We start from the raw sequence: 20,735 nt of genomic DNA, 5'->3' as shown, positions 1-20,735 counted from the left end.
CAGTAAGCTTGCACTGTACTATAATTTAAGCCAAGCTGATGCTTTTGGCATATTTGTCTTTTATGCCACTCTAATCAGTACGACAATACAAGAATAAAAGTCTGCAAAATCAACCATTCAGATTAAAATAATGTAATGGGTGAATAAAGGTTGAGTTCAAATGGTAAAATCAGTAAATAATACAAACAACACAGTACGCTATCAAAGTAGCAAAGCTTATCAGTTAGGCAAATTGGTTGTGGACCATTGAACCATTTAGTCTGAAGGTCTAAAGCCGCATGTACCCATTTTATTTTAGAAAGAAAGAGAACCGACTTCCATGTAATGAACATCTTGTGAGAGTTGTAATGCTAGGAATTCCTTTCACACCAGGCATGTTTATACCAGCATTTCCCCCTTTGTAATTTAATTCCATTCTGTGACCAACTTTAGGCATTACAGTTAATGTTGACTTTATATTCTATATTCCATTGGGTTTTAGAAAAGCACATTATAAATAAAATGTATTATTATTATTATTATTATTATTATTAATAATCTGCTTAAAAATCTAGAATACCAGTGTTAGCCCAACCAAAGAGCTTAATTGCTTGTCAAAGAATAACTGTTTTTGTGTGTGTGTCAAAGTTAAGTCAGCTTTGATGTACAGCAGCAGATGAACACCTTTCAGTTTTTTTTTTTTTCAGTTTTTCTACGTCATACCCAGTGCTATATAAACAATGTGGCTATAAAAACCAATAGAAATGTAGAATATGCTAAACAAACAAAAATGTTTACATAAAGCTGCAGGGCAGTCACTAAATTATAGATAAAGTAAAACAAAGCCACAAAGTATGTGTTAAAGATCTTATATATATCAATTATTTTACCTGTGAATAATATATAGAGTGAGGATGTTTTTTAGAAAAAAGTTTATTACATTTAAAGCCACTGTTTTCCCAATAATTGACATTAAGTTACATTCTGTTTCTTGTTGAACTTATTCTTTTGTAACCAGGTGTGACGCTAAATGCTTTCCAATCATTTTTTAATTTTATTTTCTGTAATCAGTAAATGTACAGAATACTTAAGGGTGAATTTGGAGTAGTTAAAGATTTTGTCCAGTGAGTTGTAAGCATGGATGGGATTACCCTGCACAATATGACAGAAATAGAAACCAAGAAACCCTCTAAATGTCTTGACCCTTGTCTTTTCACTTCCATCTGAGTGTCTGTGCTTCAAAATGAATACTGTAAGCAGTTCTTCATCTGTGTTGCTATAGTTTAAGCTTACTGGATAATAAAAATAGAGTGGGTGGTTTGGTTTCATCTATGAACTCGTCGTCTCGTTACTTTGGTTTAAAGATGCAGTCAGATATGGGCTTTTCATTAACTCCATTTCTTTTGATAGCAAACAAATTTGTTAACATTTTTGCTGCATAAAATATTCTTCTCCTTATATCACAGGGCTTTCATGGGACTATGCCAAAATCCAAATGCCATTTGGACATTCAGCTACCTGGATCCGAATGACACCTATAGCAAGCCTCAATGCTTACCAAACACTATGCCGACATGCTTCACAGAAATGGATCTTTCTGTACGGTAAGAAGACTTCTGCTTAAGTCAGTTCTTTTTAACCTCTCTTCTAGTCAGATATTCTTTACAGTACAACAAGAAGTGTGTTTTCACGTGGTGATTGCATGACTATAGTAGATAGAAATGCTCTCTACATCAGGGATGGCCAGACTGAAACAAATGGTTTCCACATGTTTGGATCTGGGAATTCATTATTTTACAGAAATAACATTTACAAGTCAAAGTTCATGCATGTGTGACTGGTGTCTATGGCAAAAGCCACACCCAATTTCTCTCACACCTGTGGCGCAGACTTGAGCTTAGCAAATTCAAAGCTGTGAAAATGTTTTTAAAGAATAAAGATTTTCTGAATCTTTGAAGTGATTTTTAAATAATGATAATTCAAAGTTAAATATATATATATATATATATATATATTGTCTGAAAATATAAAATGCATCACCACGAATATAGTAAGTGTTAGAAATCAGGTTACATTCTGTTTGCCAGTGTGGCACAATGTGTCCTTTGAAGTCTTAGCTTAGGGTCATTTTAATTACGGGGATGGTTCAAAGTTGAACACTTGATATGCAGTACTGTAGGTCTCTGTTAGACCTGGCTCTCATCAAACCCTAGCACACCCACCTCTTCAGACCATTTGTTGGAATGTGTGCGGCAGGTAATGGAAAATAAACTTGCAGTGAACTACTTAAGCTCAAGCAATTCCAGGAAATTTGTGGACTTTCTCGTCTTTATATTTGTTCCAAAAAATGGTTCAATTGTTTTTGTTTCAAGTGGGGCTGGGTAATTATTTAGATTAATTCAAATTTGCATTTTAAGAAGTTCTGTATTTTTCTTGAATCAAGGAATTGTCCGACCACATGATGGTGTGCCTTATTAACCTCTCATGTTCAAGGGAGTAATTTTAAATCTGTGTGTTTTGTAGCAGAAATATTATTTGGTCATTAAACTGTCAGGGACATTAAAACAATATTGCAAAAAGTCTGTTTTTTTACTGCGGTACTTTTTAAAAATGCAAACCTTTGTTTTATTATAATGTAACAGTTATGAAACCGCTACTTTTTGTAGCAGAAATCTTATGTTATTAATATGTGGCAGCACATGCAGGGCAGTAAGATGGAAAGAAATGTAATGTATTATTATTATCATCATCATTAGTGTTGAATATTCTTTATTGGACATTCATTTAGGTTAAATTAGTATAACTGTTGTTGCTGGTGTTTGTCCTGTATGTTTGGCATGCCCACTAATACAACATTCCTTAACCAGATATTTTTCAAAAGAGTATTTCAGTCATGTTGTTCTAATTTTTTTAAATTGACTAGTTGCGCATAAAATAAAATCTAATTCGTAAATTGGTCAAACTTTAGAAAAAAAATCTAGATGATTTTTTTTTTTTTGCCATATCTCTAGTTTAAAATAAAATAATGTCTGTTTAAAATGGAGTTGTGAGAACTGATCAATGATATGTCAACTTGAAGCAGATCACATTACAATTGGAAAGAAAACATAGTTGCTGTTTTCACGTTGGCATTTTACATTGGCCTTAGCCTTGGGTTATTGTGGTTTTAAAACTCGCTTTTTAACTCTACATGAGGAAAGTTAAAAGACATTAAGGCTTGATGCTTAGCAACTGACAGCCAATCATGTGCCATTTAGTCTTACTATTATAGTCAGAAAAGTCAATCAAGTTAAAATAAAAAGGAATTGCAATGCTAGATCTTTTATGTTAAACTGATTTCACTTTCACTGGCAATATCACTTTCAATGATACTTCCACAGTAATATGAGTTGCAAAAAACTGTAACACAGAGTTTGGGCTTGTAGTGTGAAAATGTGTGTATGAACAGTGGCGGTTCTAGCTTAAATGGCACCCTGGGCTAATTACCCCATGTACGCCCCTCAACACCTCCGCCCCACCAGCAAACCCATCACTGGGAAACATCCATACACACTCGTTCACACACATACACTATGGACAATTTAGTTTACCCAATATACCACATGTCTTTGGACTTGTGGGGGAACCTGAAGAAACCCACGCCAACATGGGGAGAACATGCTTCTTGCTGTGAGACGATTATGCCACCCACTGCACCACCGTGCTGCCTAATATGTATATTTATTAAATAAATGTATTATTAATATTATTCAATGATTATTCTAAATGAATAACAGAAAACAATCCTAAATGTAAATGGAATACAATGTGAAGACAAAGCTGGAGTGATATGCTCCAGTTTTATTAATTATATTAATTTATAACTGATTAATTAATATTGATTATGGCAAATCTTTAAAATACAAAAATATGTTTTATAGAATTATCTGTTCATCTTAGACCCAATTCTAGGCCGAGAATTAATGTTAGGTCTTACCTCCCTGACTCTACCCCTCATTTCTGCTTCATAGCATAATATGATCATCATCATCATATTAAAGCTTTAGTTTTGTCAACTTGCAAAACCTGCTGCGTGTTGACACCTCATATCACAAAAGTAACAGAAAAGGCCTTTACTTTGGTTTCACAGCGCATAAACGGCACATATTTTATCGGCGTGCCTGTAAACGAGCAGGAGCAGGGAGTGTGAGGCGCGCACGAATGGTTTTCTGCGCACATGCGTCAGTTTGCTTTCACCAGCGTGGTTTCAGTTGCACATAGAAATAAGCAAACTTGCGCTTGCAAAAGACGTCAAATGTGAATGGCCCCTAATGTCGTTTTTCTAGAATTAGCACTCTGAATTTATACATTTGCAAAAAATATTTGCACGTCTCCCTGTGCCGCCCCCAGCAAGATGCCGCCCTGGGCGATCACCCATATTGCCCATGCCTAAATCTGCCACTGTGTATGAATAACAAGAATGAACTAATATTGGGTAAATTTTGTTTTATGAAACATGAAGAAAGATAACCCAGGTTTATGTTTACCCAGGTTAACTACTTCAAAAGTCAAAAGCCCTTTTAGAGATTGTAAACCAATGTTTTCCCACTTAGTCACAATAATGATCTATCATTATTTAATAATAAACAAATTTCACAGCCGTATTTATTTATAAGCATAAAACAATCAAACAAGAGCTTTTTATTTTAATAACAGCCAAGGTTTTGCTGAAAATGAGGGAAAACAGTTCAGGGTTCGGAAGTGATGAGTGCCCTTTGAAGTCTTTCTCTTGTAGTTGAGTTTTAAGGACAGAGTTCAAATCTGCTGCTTTAGTGGTGTTTGACAGACGGGTTGTTCCAATCTTAGATTGCTGAGCACAGTTTCTTAAATTGTCAGCCAAATGTGCTCAAATTTTGGGGGCTTTGTTCTAGGAACGGTGTCTCAATCCATTACCCCTTTAGAGGAATCTGGCCAAAGGAGCTCACATTGCACCCAAGTGCTCCACAGATTAACTTTTGTTCTTCTCCTGCAATCAACTGCTGTGACACCAAAAGCTCTGGAGTCTTGTGCTGTGTTCAAAGTCTCTGCTTGACTGACTCGCCACGATGCAGCTGCCTGACGGTGATTGGTGTTGTGTCAGGAAGAGATGTGGGCCTTCACTGAGGATGATAGGAGAGAGAGTTGGTTGTGGGGCACATCTCAATGTGCCTAAGTATTCTTATGCTAATCCTTTCCTGGGATGAGGCGCAAAGCAGCCAAGCAAACAATGGCAGCGGAGCCAGAAAGTCTGCCCTGCAGTCTAGCAGGCCTTGAAAGGCATGTTGGGCATAGCGCCGACACTGAGGGAAGGCAGCCTCTAGTACTGGGAGCCCTGCTGTAAGGAGGGGCCCCAGGAGGGACCAGAGATCCGGGCCAAAGCAGGCCTACAGAGCGAGAGCAAGGGGAGACGAACACCAGACCACTCTGGTCATCATGCAAACTAGTTAGAAGTGAATGGGAAGGTGAGATTTATTTGACAGTATTTCATCAAATTTGAGAACAGTGGCTTTTCTCTTCTGGTTTGCCAAAATTGTCTGTAGGTTGCAGTAAAGTGTTGTTTATGTTGGATTGTTAATTTGAGAAAACCCTTCAAAGTACGTTCAGCTCATGAGAAAGGACAGAGAAATATTAATCCCTCCTCAGGGATTGAGTGATATCCATAGTCAGGCATAAGGTTGACTGCAAAGGTGCACCTTGGTTACACATCGCCATACAATACCCCTATTCATTCAGCCTCCTTACATAAAATTATGGCGCCACCAAAGCTTTTCAGAGGGCAAAGCTGCAGGAGTGTCTGATGAAATGCTGAAACATGGTGTGCCTTATATTACTTTAAAGTCCCTGATTTTTTTTTGGAGTAACAAGACTGATAGATGTCCGTTCTAGACATGACCTCTGGGATGTTTGATTTTTAAACGGTTTAATTCCAAAGTGACAGTTTAGTAGTGTCATCAGTCTGATATTAGAAACTAGTAAGTCGCTGTCAAGGGTATCCATCTCTCTACACTTTCCTTAATTTGAAGACCCAAGTTTTGTCTTCAAGTCTGTGGGTGACTTAACTCATTCAACCATTTAATGATAGGAAACGTGAAGGAAAATATTTTTACCAGCAGAATGTGAGAAATTGCTTTAATTTTTTTGGCCTTTTAGGAAGTTTTGTATGTGATGTCTTTTTTTTAACAAATGCAATAAAATAAAAATAATCACTCTTTTGTTTTTAATATAGTAGGTGCATAATGAGTTTATTGCTAAAATCAAGCAACAGTGAGAGACATTTTAAAACCTATTTTTAAAAGATTGAATTGCTGAATGAAATTTAACAATGTAATCATATGTGTTACAATATAACACATTTGTGAGAGATTTTAAAAAAAGAATTCTTTAATTTGATACAGCAGTAAAAACATTTATAATATCCCAAAAGATTTCTATTTCAGAGCAAGGCTATTCTCAAATAATTCTGAAAAAGTTAATAAATAAATAAATGTATTAAATAAGCAGCACAACTGTTTTTAACAACAACAATAATAATAAAAATAATAATAATAAATGTTATTTGAGCACCAGATCTGCATGTTAGACTAATTTCTGAGGGGTTATGCTACACTGAGACTGGTGTCATTTACAGTCAGACTGAGCCCAAAGCTAGGAACATTAAACATAGCAACATTGCTGCTTAGTATCTTTATTTATTGTAGAATACTAAGATGTTTATACTTTCTAAAATAGTATCTGCAACATATTAGTGTATAATTATAATTTAAAGTAGCTCTTAATTCTATGCTTTTCTAAAGTGTTTAAATGTGAGGCATCTTCTTTATCTTCTTTGCTGCAGACTTTCTGCCTTTTGGTTTTCTGACCAGGGAAGGCTTTCTGCATGGTCTTCCCTGGTCATGCTTGATGCTGGCGCTCTTACACATGCGCGCAAACACATACACACACAGCGCCACAGCTTCTTGTCTCTGTGTGTAGGTGCCTGCACAGCTATCTTGTCCCCCTGCCTTGCGGAGACTAGCTTTGTTCTCTTGTTATCCGGTCAGGGATGTGTGAAAGTGGGGCACAGGTCGGGGCTCTTTGTCCCCCTTGGGCAAATCAGAAGTGACAGACACCGGCCCACTCCGCCACTAATTTGTCCCCCCCTCAGGACAGACTTCACTCAGGGCCACTAATTGCGACGAGACGCACAGGCCTACAAGGGAACAGACACATCACGTTATTAACGCTGGAAGGGGCCAACGGGGTAATTGCGGAACATCCTTCATCAAATTATTTGGGCATGTTTCAGCATTCAAGAGTAGCGCCGACCTGACGGGTTGAGGGGTCAAGCTCAGAAAAAACAAGGGGGCAGTGATGTCCGTTGCCATCAAGAAAATTACAGCATTCAAAAACAAAATCTGAGTGTTTCTCATAATATTAGAGGATTACTTTACTTTAGATATCTGCAAAGGTCATTTCAGGTTCTATTCTTTTGTTACTCTTTACAAACTTAAATTACAAACAGGTCATATAGATGATTCATAGAAATATAAAATCACTTGATTATATTACAGACAGAGGAAAGTCTGATTTGAAAGCCTCACAGAGTTTAAATGTAAACTCAAATATGTTTGTTGATACTAAGCATGGGACGATAACTGTTTTCAAGGTATACCCCGGTTTGGAAAAGTCAAGGTTTTAAAACTGCCAACATTTTCTGTAATACCGTTCCTAAGGTATGTGTAAAAATTATTTACATTTTTAAAGTTTTTTAGGACAGCAGTATCTTCAGCTGAAAAACATATCCAAAGATGCCATTTTAAATTGTAAAGAAATCTGTGTTTTTGAAACTAATGAAGACGGCAGAAGTCAATCATTCATTTGAATTATTTAGCCTGACATGTTTACTGCTGCAAAATATTATAAATCTTTCAAAAACTAAAATATATCGTTTTCAATGAGGAAAAGAGTTTTTATTTTGTACTCCGACATTTAAAAATAATATATATTAGAGCAGGAATCACAATACCATGAAACGTGATATTTTTATCCAAGGTTATCATACCGTCAGAATCTTATACTGGCCCATGCCTAGTTGATACCTGGTTAAACTTGCTTAGAAAGATGTGTTGATTTGTGTGTGACTTACTCATCACTTGTTTTTGTTTCTTGTTGTATTGTAGTGCCATGGACCCCATGAGAAGGAATCTTTGAGCTTTTAGTGTCCAGTCATCTTCCTCTCGTTCTCTGCATCACCTCTGCCTCTTGAGCAGTATTTTTGATTGCTCCATCTCTATGTTAGTGTTCGCTGACATAATAGGAGCTTAATCAGACATCATCCCCGATCTCATCCTTATCCCAAAGATTACGACGAGGCAATTTGACAATGCCTCAGCTTTTGTTCTTCACTGTGGTTTTGACTGGAGTCTCTCTTCTTCTCACACTCTGCTCTGGAGGTAAGAATGTTTTTTTTCACAAAATGTAAGAATGTTCTTTCACAACACACACTTTTCTATTTAAAACACAGTAGCTTATATTCATATTCTTTCAAATAAGCTCTATCACAAGTATATCAATTGTGCTCACACAAAGTGCTGGAAGTACGTTTTGTAACTTATTTGCTACTGCTCTATGCAAACTCTGGCATTGGAGTTCACTTTGTTATATGTATGCACCCCACATGAGAACACTTTCCAGAGCCACTGTGGAATCTTAGCTCAAAAGCATTTTCATATTTAAAGCTATTCACTCGATACATTTAATTTAGTTATATTCTGCACTTTTTATCATCAATGTGGAGCTTAACAGAAAAGTCCTTTACTTTGCTGGCTTGAAGGTTCAGACTTTTCAAGTCAATGAATTAAAATGTTAATCAGTATTAGTTCTAGTAGTATTTTTAATTATAGGCATATTTCATGACACTCAAAGACACATTTCAAGCAGAATAAAATGCAATCAACATGAAGGAACAAATTGCAGACTAGACAGACAGACACTTCAAAGCCTGTCTCCTAAACAGACTTGAAAGGTGAGCTTAAAGACATTATTTATATCAACAAAAAAAGATGTAATTGAAACATAGTAAAAATTTGATGATGATGAATCCTAAAACCTAAAACAAAAGGCTCAGCTTGACCAAATGAGATGAGCATCACTTAGAGAGTGACAGAAGAGACTGTCAAGAGAAAGAGCAGCTAGTATCAGTCTCAATATTGCTATGTATCATAAATATTTGTTTACTAATGCAATGCAATATAATATTGTAAGTCAATGAATACCAGTTTAAAGCTGAGGCATGCTTGTTGTTTTGAGCTGGATTTTTTTTTCTTTTTATTTCTTTTTTGTAACTGCAGTACTGCAAAGAAAGAATGACATGCCCCTGTGTAAATGTTTCCATATGCTTAATAACTTAATGTTTTCTGATGTCAAAGAAAGCTGATAGCTTTGTTTAATAAAAACGCCCTCCCTGAGTCAAACTGAAGTCCGTTTTCCCAGTGAACTCAGCAGTGACAGTTCTAATGGTTGCCTGTGGACAGTCAATGAGCTGTGAAGGCAAACATCACCAGCCGATTGCTCGGAAAGCAGTTTTTGGGGCACAGAGAAAAAAAAGAAGAAGTTTGAGTTGAAACATGCCTAGAGCTTTATAATTTAGCTCACTTTGTTTATATTAACATACTTCAACTCTGAAAGTTTGTCTATGGAAAGACAATAGATCAGGTCAGGACACCGTCTGATATCTCTGAGTTGTTTACTCATGCAATGGAGTTCAAAAGGCATCTTTCCCGTCATGACTCACTCCTGAACCATGAGCCTCTCTGAGGCCCCCCACTAAAGGAAGCAGTTGAAGTGATTGTTGCCGCTCTCTCTTCCTTTTTTAGCACATTAACCATTTCCTTTATGGCACGGTCACAATTGCTAGTGGGTATGAACTATTCTAAACACTCTGTGTTCTCCGGAAACACTTGGTCTATTTGTGCTGTTGATCTTGAGATTTAAGCCCCTAATAAGTGTGTGAAGATTTGAGATATTACAAGTGGCCTTTTTGATTTTTTTTACACTGACTTGATGACTTGAGCAGTTTATAGTCTTTTTTTGACTGTTATTATTTTTATTGTTTTTTTTTTTGTTTTTTTTATTCACTTAAGTGCTGAAACTTTTAATCTAATTGTTCGATTTAATCAATTACAAAAAAAGTCGATTTAAAATGTAGTAATTGACGTTTCGTTTTTTTTTTTTATTCCATATAAGGCATGACTTCCTGGACCGTTAAACTGAAGTGCGGTTGTTTAATGGTGAGAAGTCATGGTATCAACAGACCAGGTAGAAAAGCGACAGAGTGAAGGAAAAACGACTGAATTTTCAAACGTAACATGAAATTAAATCCATTTGCATGCAAACGCCATGCCAGTTTGGCTAAAGGTCATATGGCCACTATATGTATTAGCTAGCCAGTGTTCTCTCTCATTCCCTTCCTTCCTTACTTCCTTCCTTCCTTCGTGATGTGTTATGTGTTAAGGCTAGCACTAACATTAAGAATCTAATGTAACGTTATAAAGCCTTTATTTCTTCTTTGCTGTTGCATGTTAAGACTAAATGCTAGCAATACGATCTAATGTAAAGTTAGAAAGCCTTTATTCTCTGCTGTTGCGTGTTGAAACTATAAATCCTAACATTATAATCTAATATAAAGTTGTAAAGCCTTTATTTCTTTCTCGCTGTTGTGTGTTAAGGCTAAATGCTAACATTATGATCTAATGTAAAGTTATAAAACCTTCATTTCTATTACGCTGTTGCACCAAGGCTAAATGCTAACATTACAATGTAAAATAACACTAACAACTTTAGCATTTTTGTTCAATGGACTTTAAAGTGCCGTTTTTTTCAAATAGATAACACATTGATAAGTACAGCAGGATCATCCTGAAAGTTTCAGTCAGAAAACAGAATTCAGAATTTTTTGAATATAGCTGTAGGTTAAATATGGGAGGTGGACACTCCCTTTAAAGACAATTAAAAATATTAATGTATTGGGTACAGTTACATGAAACATCGATTACAGTATAGGATTAATCGATTATTAAAATAATTGATAGCTGCCGCCCTAATTCACTTATTTTATTTGTGGACTAATATGGCATCTATTTTAATGATATCTTTGACAAATTAAATAAAAAATTATAAAAAAAAAAAGATAAATTGTCTTAATAAACATTGAAGTAGCACATAACTGTATAGCATTCACAACAACTGGTGCATAAACCTTGAATAAAAAATGAGGTTGCACTAGTAAGACTACTCATAATGTGCTAATGATGAAACTCGCGTTAGTCACTCAGATATTGCCATCAATACCAAAGTTTAGTTTGGTTTTTAGATTACATACTTGCCACTGCAGTATAAGAGCATTTGTTAGTGCAGTATTTTAATCATTATTCTGAGAGAAAGTGAAGTAGTCTTGTAACATGCCCAGTAGTCAGATTTTCAAACGGCTCAGTTTTCCTTTCGAGTTCATATTATATCAAACATCAGTCTAATGTCCTTGCTGGTGTATTTTTGTACAGATGCAGCAGAAAAGTAGGAGATGGTTGAAACCAGAGAAGCAGCAGTAAAGTGAGGACATCTGACTTCTCAAAGTGCTGTTGTTTCTCTCAGTGTTAGAGTTGTGTATCAGCTGGTTAAATACGTCTATAGTACATCTTTTTTACCTTGCTCATCAGATGCACCCCTGAGATGTAATTTCAGGCAGGTGTCTGCACCTCAGAAACATAATCTTCAAGAAACAGAGAGGTGACATTGGTGACTGAAAGCCCTCAATTGCCTTTACAGTGCAAAGTGTTTTTTTTTTTCTCAAAGCAATTGTAGTGTTCTACAGTTGAATAGTGAATAGGGTTGGCACTCCTCCTAGGGGAGAAGAAAGTATTTCAAATGCAGACTTTGCAAGCATTTATCTTGCTTTCCCTGAGTGAATGCATTAAAATACATGCAAATTTAACCCAGGAATAACACATTAACAATTTATCCCAGCACACACCTGGCAAAGTATTCATTTTCCCCCAGATGAAGACTTATTCAAAGTAACTTTTTTCAAACAACTGAACGTGATTATTAAGTGAAATTCAATAAAGTCATGTCAGTAAAAGTATAAATTGCTATAAAATGGTGTATTTAACTGAAGTCTTCTCTTTGCTCTTTTTTTTCTGTCAAGAGTGTAATGGTGTGTATCTGTTAGAGAGTCTCATTATGGAGGGATGCTCTGCCAGACCTCAGTCTCCACTGTAACTGGCAGCAGAATTAGGCACACATGTGAATGTGGAGGCTCTAATGGGCCACTCTGACACATCAATCATCGCCCACAACCAGTTTCTGGCCAGCAGTGGGCAAAGATTTCCTTTGCCCAGTCTGAAATACTGCTTGGCATCTATTTTGAAGTGCTTGAGAGATTCCTAACATTGTTAATGTTGCTCTTTCTGCCACTTCCATTATATTTTGCAATAATAATAATAAATAAAGTTAATAATAATAATAATAATAAAGTTGCAGTAAGTATTTGGGCTGGGTGATTAATTGTTATGCACATCTTGCCAGGAAAGGACGGTTGGACGGAAGGACTATTAATCACACAACTACAGAATCATCTCCCAAAAGGGTTTATTTCAAGCATTCCACTGAATTTATTAAATGAGTTTACTAAAGGACTAATCTGAACCGTGGTTCATTGGGAAGCTACACAAACAGCTGTCAGTATCACAGTATGATTGTCTTGATGTCATTATCATCTAATTAAATCAATTTAGTTTTATTGTTTTACGTAGCTTGTCGGTGTACTACGACTCTGTGTAGCTGCATCTGAAAGCATGCACTAGAGTTATACTAGAACTGGCTTTACTGATAAAATGTGCATGAAAGTCGTCTTTGATTAAACACCCAGCCCTAGTAAATACCTCATAAAGCATTCAAGATCATTCAATCCTTCCTTAAGCACTGAGTGCAGAGAATGGAGAAAAATGCCAAGTGTAAAGGAAAGAAAAGGGAACTACTGGTTTTCCCATCTGATCTTTGCCCATCCTTCTCCTTATGTGAGATTTTCCATCCTGGCACTGTGCGTAGGGGTCTGTCGCCAAAAAAGGGGACTGTCTTCTTTAGCCTGGGCTGAAGGCCACACAACCTCTTACATTTGCTTTATAAGTAGCTCAATTACAGAAATGACCTCATTAAAATCCCCTGCGAGCAGTTGAATGAGATTAAGTCTAGACAGTGTAATTCTGTTTAAGAGCTGATTTTTATAGTTTAGTAAAGTAACATGAGACAGTGTGTTTGATTCACTTAAGTAGGTAAGATATGGACTCTGTCCGCACCCTGAACAAGAGGACTTGAGAAGCTGAATGCATCATTTAGTTTGCGGTCTAGAATCGTTCTGATAGACTGAGCATATCAAAGGCAGCGTCTCCTGGCTTCACAAGCTTTATCTGGACATTTAACTGCGCTGCCTCCATCAGCTCTGTTTTCTCAGGGTGTTTCTCCAGCACTCTTGTTTGTGTTGTGATCAACTGTTTTGCTAACGTTTCCTGCTGTCACGCAACTCTTTAACCCCCATTATTAAGATACTGCTTTTGCAGACTTCCACAGTTTCATTTTCTTTACCCTTTTTTTTACTTTAATTTTGTAACTCTAACTAGGCCTACACTTTTAGAAATCAATTATTATAACAATTTTAGCCTCAAGAGCCTCGGTTAAAGTTCACGCCAATTAGTATAAGAAGAAGAAGAGTTTGGTAGAAATCTCAGTTTTTTTGTATTCATAAAATGGGAGTCCCTCTGGCATTTTTTGCAGTGTTAATTTCATGACATATGTTTCTTTGGGGGGGAAAAAAAAGACGAAAGCTAAATAAGCGATTTATTAAGTGATTATGAAAACAACTATAATAAAAAATTTTGTATTAGCCAACATTTTTGTTAGCTAATAAAACAGGATGAAAATGTGATTGAGGTACTTTTTTGTTTTTCAAAATATCCAATCAGAATTAGCCTTGGTGTTTGATTCGTGACGAGCATGTACATTTTAAAAATCAATCCACCAGTACCTGAATAAACTGAAATGAAAAAGAAGCGGTATAAACCGTGTGGGGGGGAAATCACTGAAAATCAGAAAAATCTAAAGCGATATCATCCCCATCAAAACTTTTTAAGCCCTTTCAAAGATTTAATGGCTTGAAACCATTTGACAGTCTAGTCAAAAAGACTAATTTACCATGTTGAAATAAAGGGTTAACTAAATAATTAAGAAATCTTGCATTGTCAGTAGACTACTGTTCTTGCATGTGGATTGATTGCCAACATGTAATTTGACATATTACTTATGATATAAATAAACAATTTTTGGTCTTCTGTGGAAAATCTATATTCCATATTTTAATGTTTTATTTAATTTTAAGTTTATTAATAAATGGATTCAATATTTTTTAATTCAATTACACAAGTGAAATCAAGTATATTTTACTCAACTCAAGTAGATTTAGTCGACTAAAATCTTAGAAAATTTTGTTAAGTAAAATGATTCAGTAGACTAAAATAAGACTAAAACTAAAATGGAATTTTAGTCAGAAGACTGAAACTAAATCAAAATTTGCTGTCAATATGGACATTCATTGTGTAGACCAAAACACAACACTGAAACTTCTCACAATGTTTTATTTTGTTTTTCACAAAACATGTAAAGTAATCAAGTTTTGAGGTGAAATAATGAGACACTGGTAAGATGATTCAGATGTCTCAGCCCAGGCAAATGATTTATATGGATACATAAAAATATATGTGACTATAAATTAGAGATCAGCAGTAATGAGAAATTTTTGTTTTTGCATTCAGCCAACAGAGATCATGCAGTAGTAGTGAGGCTCTTTGCAATCTATGGATTTTTTCCCCCATATTTATTTGGATTAAATCTCTCGAAGTTGGCAATTTTGTTTTTGTTTGATCTATTTTTGACTGAATTCTCTAATCCTGTTTGCACTTTCTGCTTCCCAGAAATATGGGCATTTGGAAAGTTGCTGTTTCTGACCCTTTTAAATTGAGTACATTTTAGATTTATTGCATTGGAGCTAAATGTGCTTTCTTTTACCAAGGCATTCTAGATTCAACAGTGGCACAGCAAATCCTACTGTGATAGGCTTAAACATGCTAGGAAATGTTCTTCATGATATCATGTTTCTACTAGTATATCCTTTTTTTATTTTGTTAGCCTCATACTGTTCATATTGAGTCGTATGTCCTCATCAATCACATTTTCAGTCTATGTACATAGAAGGCGATCCATTGAATTGTGCAGTGAATTGAAGAGCAACAGAAGCTCCTTTATCTTGCCCAGCTCTCTATTTAATCACTGTGTCCTAATAGAATTAGTCCAGTAGGAGAGTCCAGACTAATTGTAAGATCGGCAGCACACGGAGAGGCTGTATAAGACAGACTAGTAATGGGATCTGAGGATGGAATGCAGCTGATAAAGAGAGCGCCATGTCGTCCTGCCGCCCAATCTCTCAAACTGCTGCTTTGTGAGTGATTAGCTGTTTTACTGACAAGTCTGGACTGGAACGCCTGCAGTAGAGTCAGTCTCAACAGAAAAGCTACAGCAGTACATTCTCGTGTATGGTGACATAAGAAAACATCAGTAACTGAAATTAATAAGCTCAGAAAACCTAATTTCATCTGAAATTCTAAATAGGAAGTATTCAATTTTGTGAGTGTGTGCGCACTTTTCATTCAGGGGGGAATCTGAATGAGGTTTGAAGTCGTGGAAGTCTTTAATCCCAAAAGGAAATAACATCTAAGAAATAATAAGAAAAAAACAAGGTCTTCACAAGCAAACATTTTCTTTTTCAAATTAATTATGTGAAATACTGGCTATTTAATTTTAGTTAGTTTAGTTGCACATTAAATATGCCTGAGAAATAACCACCAAAAGATAATATAAGCCATTGTTTTGTTAAATGTAAAAATCTTCATATGAACATTACAAAAACTAGCTTTAAAAAGAGAAATGTTTTTAGTTTTTTTTTTGTTTTGTTTTGTTTTTTATGTTCAACAAAAGGAATGTAATTATACAGGTTTGAATAAAAGTAAACCGTTGTGCTTTGGCTTTAAAGGTTGTGTTTTCATTGGCACTCTTGGCAAAAACTAACACCGTAAAGTCTTATTTACTAAACTGTTGTTTAAAAAAATCTAATTTGAGTTGAGTTTAAGTAAGATTGCACTTGTTGCTCGTGATAATGCAAGCTATATTAAATTATATAAATATGAAATAGAAAAACTCATAGAGGGATGTTTATGCCCTAACATCTAGAATTGTAGGGTCATATAACTGCATTCTGTAGGCTACATAGTGCTTTGAGCTGTTGGCCTTCATGTTCATCACCAGTCAACTGTATTGTGCATTAAATGTGTAAACTGGACTGTATAATTTCATTAAATTTGTATTCAATTAACACTGTTGGTAAAAATTAATATTGTGAAATATTTTTATTTGGAAAAGCTGTAAAATACAATTCTAAGCAGACAATCTTCTGATCCTTCGGAAATCATTTTAATATTTCCTAAAAAAAAATCATTTATTGTCATAAGTGTTAAACTGTTTTTCACTATAATTTGGTTAGTAGTATTGTTGAAGCCTTGGCACTTTTTGTTCTTGGTACTTTGAACATGTTGACTGTCAATTTAGATCCATTTCTGGATAAAAGTATTAATGTCTTTCAAAACTAAAGTAATAGTGAATTCTGCAGTAATTGTGCAGTTTCTGGAGGCACAGATTTGGATTGGTCCTTTGGTGTCTCTGAGCTGTCACTGATTGTTACTGTATGCAATTTTCAGCAGGTCAGAATCCTGATCATGTGCTGCAGGGCACTGGAGTGAAACTGGACTCCAGGAGACCTGGGGACGACTCTACTATTGCACCCGAAGATGCTGCTCGCTTCCTCAGCTGCCACTGCTCAGGGCACTGCCCCGATGATGCCAAGAACAACACCTGCGAGTGAGGGCCACATGCACCTTTTAAATGATCGCGATTGTGTTTTTTTTTTTTAAATATGGAAGTTGATGGAATTTTTTTTTAAAAACCCAACAGGACCAATGGGCAGTGCTTCGCAATTATTGAGGAAGATGAAAATGGAGATGTGATCTTAAGCTCAGGCTGTATGAAATATGAGGGCTCACACTTTCAGTGCAAGGTAAAGAAAGTTGTTTCCTGTTAGTGATTTGTACTTTTATATAGTTCAATAAGTTGTACTCATTTGATAGATGGGTTTTTCACAGGATTCACAGTTTGCACAGACTCGTCGAACCATTGAATGCTGTCAATTTGATTTTTGTAATCGAGACCTGAAGCCTGAGCTGCCGCCTCGAGACTCAGGTAAGCTGCAGCAATGTCTGAATTTGATGGTGTTGCAATGATAAAATTTTGAGGATTGTTCATTTTAAATATTTAAAAGAATCACAACAGTGATTTCATTGCAAGATTGTGATTTAATTTGACTATTTTCCACCACAATATTAAGCATATTTTCCACATTGAAGGAAAAAAAAATATATAGATGGATATATATATATATATAGATATCATTTTTATTTTATTTTATTTATTTTATTTTTTTTGAGAACCAAATCAGGATATCATAAGGATCACATGAAACTGAAGGCCAGGCTATTGAGGCTGGATATTAGTTTCAGATGAATAATATTGTATAAATGCTCTGTTGATTGAGCCCTGACTAATGGCTTTATGATGGACATGTTTTCTCTTGATCTGTTTACAGAACCACCAGACCCTCACTGGCTGGCCTTTCTCATCTCAGTGACTGTGTGCTTCTGCGCTCTCATCTGTGTCACTGTCATCTGTTATTACAGGTGAGATCATCACTGCACTCAAGCAGCAAAACACACTGAAGCTCTTACATATAATGGCTGCTTGTGACATGCCTGTTTTTCCACATCACTGAACTGTAAGCGAAATGCCCTCTGAAAACACATGCCACCCACATCATGGCCTGTTGTTGTCGAAAGAGAAACTCTTGTGTTACTGCAAGTTGGGGCAAGACTCTGTTCCTTGGCTTGTGAAAATAAATCTTTCAAAGTGTGATAACATACATTAAATATTGTTTTGTTTGTAAGAGGAGTCAGGAGTGATCTCTTCAACATCAAGGATACAAAGGAAAAAACGTTTTGACTGTGTTCTGTCATCAGGTATAAGTGGCAGACAGAGAGGCAGCGCTACCACAGAGACCTGGAGCAGGACGAGGCCTTTATCCCAGCAGGAGAATCCCTGAAAGACCTCATCAACCAGTCTCAGACCTCAGGCAGCGGCTCTGGACTCCCTCTGCTGGTGAGAAATCACACATGCACACTGAATGACTGTGGCTGTTGATGTCTTGGGTTTTCACTGTGCCTCTGTTCACATCTTACAGGTGCAGCGCACTATCGCAAAGCAGATCCAGACGGTGCGTCTGATCGGAAAAGGACGATATGGAGAAGTGTGGCTTGGTCGGTGGAGAGGGGAGAAGGTAGCAGTGAAGGTGTTCTTTACCCGAGAGGAGGCCAGCTGGTTCAGAGAGACAGAGATCTACCAAACCGTGCTCATGAGACATGAGAACATACTCGGTACAATGTCATTCATGATGTTTGTCATTGAGTATCAATTCTAGGACCAGGCAAAAAATAGATTATACTAATAATATATATTTTTAAATTTGCTTGATTTAGCATAGTTTCTCAAAAGCCATAAATCAGTTAAGTGGGGGATGAAGTGCCTCATTTTAGAGCTCATCAGGAGAAGTACAATATACCTAGGCAGATTAATTAGTATATGTATTAAATTTGTATTCACTAAATCAAGTCAAGAATTGTGGAATTTGAATCAAATGTGAGTCCGCGCTCAGCCCTGATGAATTTGATGTTTTCCAATGTGACACAACTCTCTCTGGTCTCCCTGAAGGCTTCATCGCTGCTGATATAAATGGCACAGGAGCCTCTACGCAGCTATACCTGATCACAGACTACCATGAGAATGGATCTCTAAACGACTATTTGAAGTTCACGACTTTGGACACACAGGCTCTGCTCAGACTGGCCTTCTCTGCAGCCTGCGGCCTGTGTCACCTGCACACGGAGATCTACGGCACGCAGGGAAAACCAGCCATCGCTCACAGAGACCTGAAGAGCAAGAACATCCTCATCAAGAAAAACGGCACCTGCTGCATCGCTGACCTCGGCCTTGCTGTCAAATTCAACAGGTGCTTCATTGCTTTGAATTTATTTCAGTTGTACATTTATAAATTTGGAAGATGTGTTCATCTGAATCTGAAGCTTGTTTTTATTTCGTCGGGTCATTTTGAGGACTTTTTTTTTCCCTCAGTGACACAAATGAAGTGGACATCCCATTAAGCACACGTATGGGAACCAGACGCTACATGGCTCCAGAAGTGCTGGACGAGACTCTGAATAAGAATCATTTCCAGGCCTACATCATGGCTGACATATACAGCTATGGGCTGGTTATTTGGGAAATGGCTAGACGCTGTGTCACTGGAGGTATATATATATCTAAAATTCAGTCTAATTCATTATACTTAAGAGCTTTTCCATATCATTTGAAACTCTGAAGGAATTATATAAGGAAACACTGTATATTACCTAAATGCATTGTAAACAAATTGACCATGTAAGATTAGTTAACTTTTTAACTAGTTGTTAAAATAACTGAACATCAACTAACAATTATTTTAAATTAAGTTTCATTGAAAACTGAAAAAAAAAAGTTTCCTTTATTTTTCATGAGTCGCACATGTCCCCAAATCAAAGTTTTAAGTTGCTCCATCAAAACCAAGAGAACAAAAGCTCTCATATTCTATAATTCAGCAATAATGTTAAATGGACATTAGCAGAAAGTCTAAAACCTTTGAGTTCACCTCACTTGAGTTCACCACCAAACTAAATCTGGTGAGCCATACGTCTGTTTTCTTGTATGATGTTAATTGCATTGTAAAACACACTTTAGAATATTACTCTCAGCTTAGTTTATATTATTAAAAAAACTGGCAGCTTCTGAAAGATGCAGCATGTTTTTAAAATTGAATCCAACAATAATCTATCGATTGTTTCCAAGGGATTGTTGAGGAGTATCAGCTACCATATTATGAGATGGTGCCTTCAGACCCATCTTATGAAGACATGCTGGAGGTCGTTTGTGTCAAAGGACTGCGGCCCACTGTATCCAACAGATGGAACAGTGATGAGGTAAGTCTGCAGACTCTTTCTGACCAGCAGATGGCAGTATATTCACTGATAATGTTCACGGTTTTGTTTAGCTGCTAGATAGCACTGCTTGCTTGTGCAGTGCTATTTGAAGCAATTGGTGCAATTAAAACGTATTTTTCTTGGAATTATGCCATTTTAGCTTTGGTTAAAGTATATTAAAAATACAGCACATACACAGCTATGAAAAAAGAGAGCACTTGATAGTTATCTGTTTCTCTGGATTTACTAGGTATGGGTTTAAATGAAGTGGAAATACTTCTTTCAGACTGTAAAAGTTTGATAACATTTCTTCGAAATTGTAATTTCAAGCTCTTTTTTATTTTCAGAAAATGGGAGTTGATCAGAATTTAAAACACTTTTGTTGTTGTGATTGTAAATAAGGATTATTCTTTCCAATGCTTATTTCCCAATTGTTCTGACATTAAAATGAATATAAACTTGACTGAAACATTGCAGATTTTATTC

At 36.2% G+C, this 20,735-nt stretch overlaps 1 protein-coding gene across 2 annotated transcripts in view; it reads left to right on the top strand.

Moving 5' to 3' along the window:
• bmpr1aa (bone morphogenetic protein receptor, type IAa) overlaps positions 1 to 20,735 on the top strand; it is a 29,453-nt gene that overhangs the window by 4,982 nt on the left and 3,736 nt on the right. Inside the window, exons 2-12 of one of the 2 annotated variants that reach the window (XM_056471194.1) lie at positions 1,446 to 1,583; positions 8,157 to 8,429; positions 16,836 to 16,992; positions 17,086 to 17,188; positions 17,274 to 17,370; positions 17,774 to 17,864; positions 18,201 to 18,339; positions 18,422 to 18,614; positions 18,949 to 19,246; positions 19,369 to 19,544; positions 20,119 to 20,249. In XM_056471194.1, coding sequence (XP_056327169.1) covers positions 8,360 to 8,429; positions 16,836 to 16,992; positions 17,086 to 17,188; positions 17,274 to 17,370; positions 17,774 to 17,864; positions 18,201 to 18,339; positions 18,422 to 18,614; positions 18,949 to 19,246; positions 19,369 to 19,544; positions 20,119 to 20,249 — 1,455 coding nt within the window. In that variant the 5' untranslated portion in view covers positions 1,446 to 1,583; positions 8,157 to 8,359. Of the gene's footprint in view, positions 1 to 1,445; positions 1,584 to 8,156; positions 8,430 to 16,832; positions 16,993 to 17,085; positions 17,189 to 17,273; positions 17,371 to 17,773; positions 17,865 to 18,200; positions 18,340 to 18,421; positions 18,615 to 18,948; positions 19,247 to 19,368; positions 19,545 to 20,118; positions 20,250 to 20,735 lie in introns of both variants that reach the window. The other variant, XM_056471193.1, reaches the window with a different exon arrangement.

The sequence above is a fragment of the Danio aesculapii genome, chromosome 13, assembly GCF_903798145.1.
Source record: "Danio aesculapii chromosome 13, fDanAes4.1, whole genome shotgun sequence".
Taxonomy (NCBI): Eukaryota; Metazoa; Chordata; class Actinopteri; order Cypriniformes; family Danionidae; genus Danio; species Danio aesculapii.
Note: the sequence above shows the minus strand (reverse complement) of the source record. Positions and strands in the feature narration are given on the sequence as shown.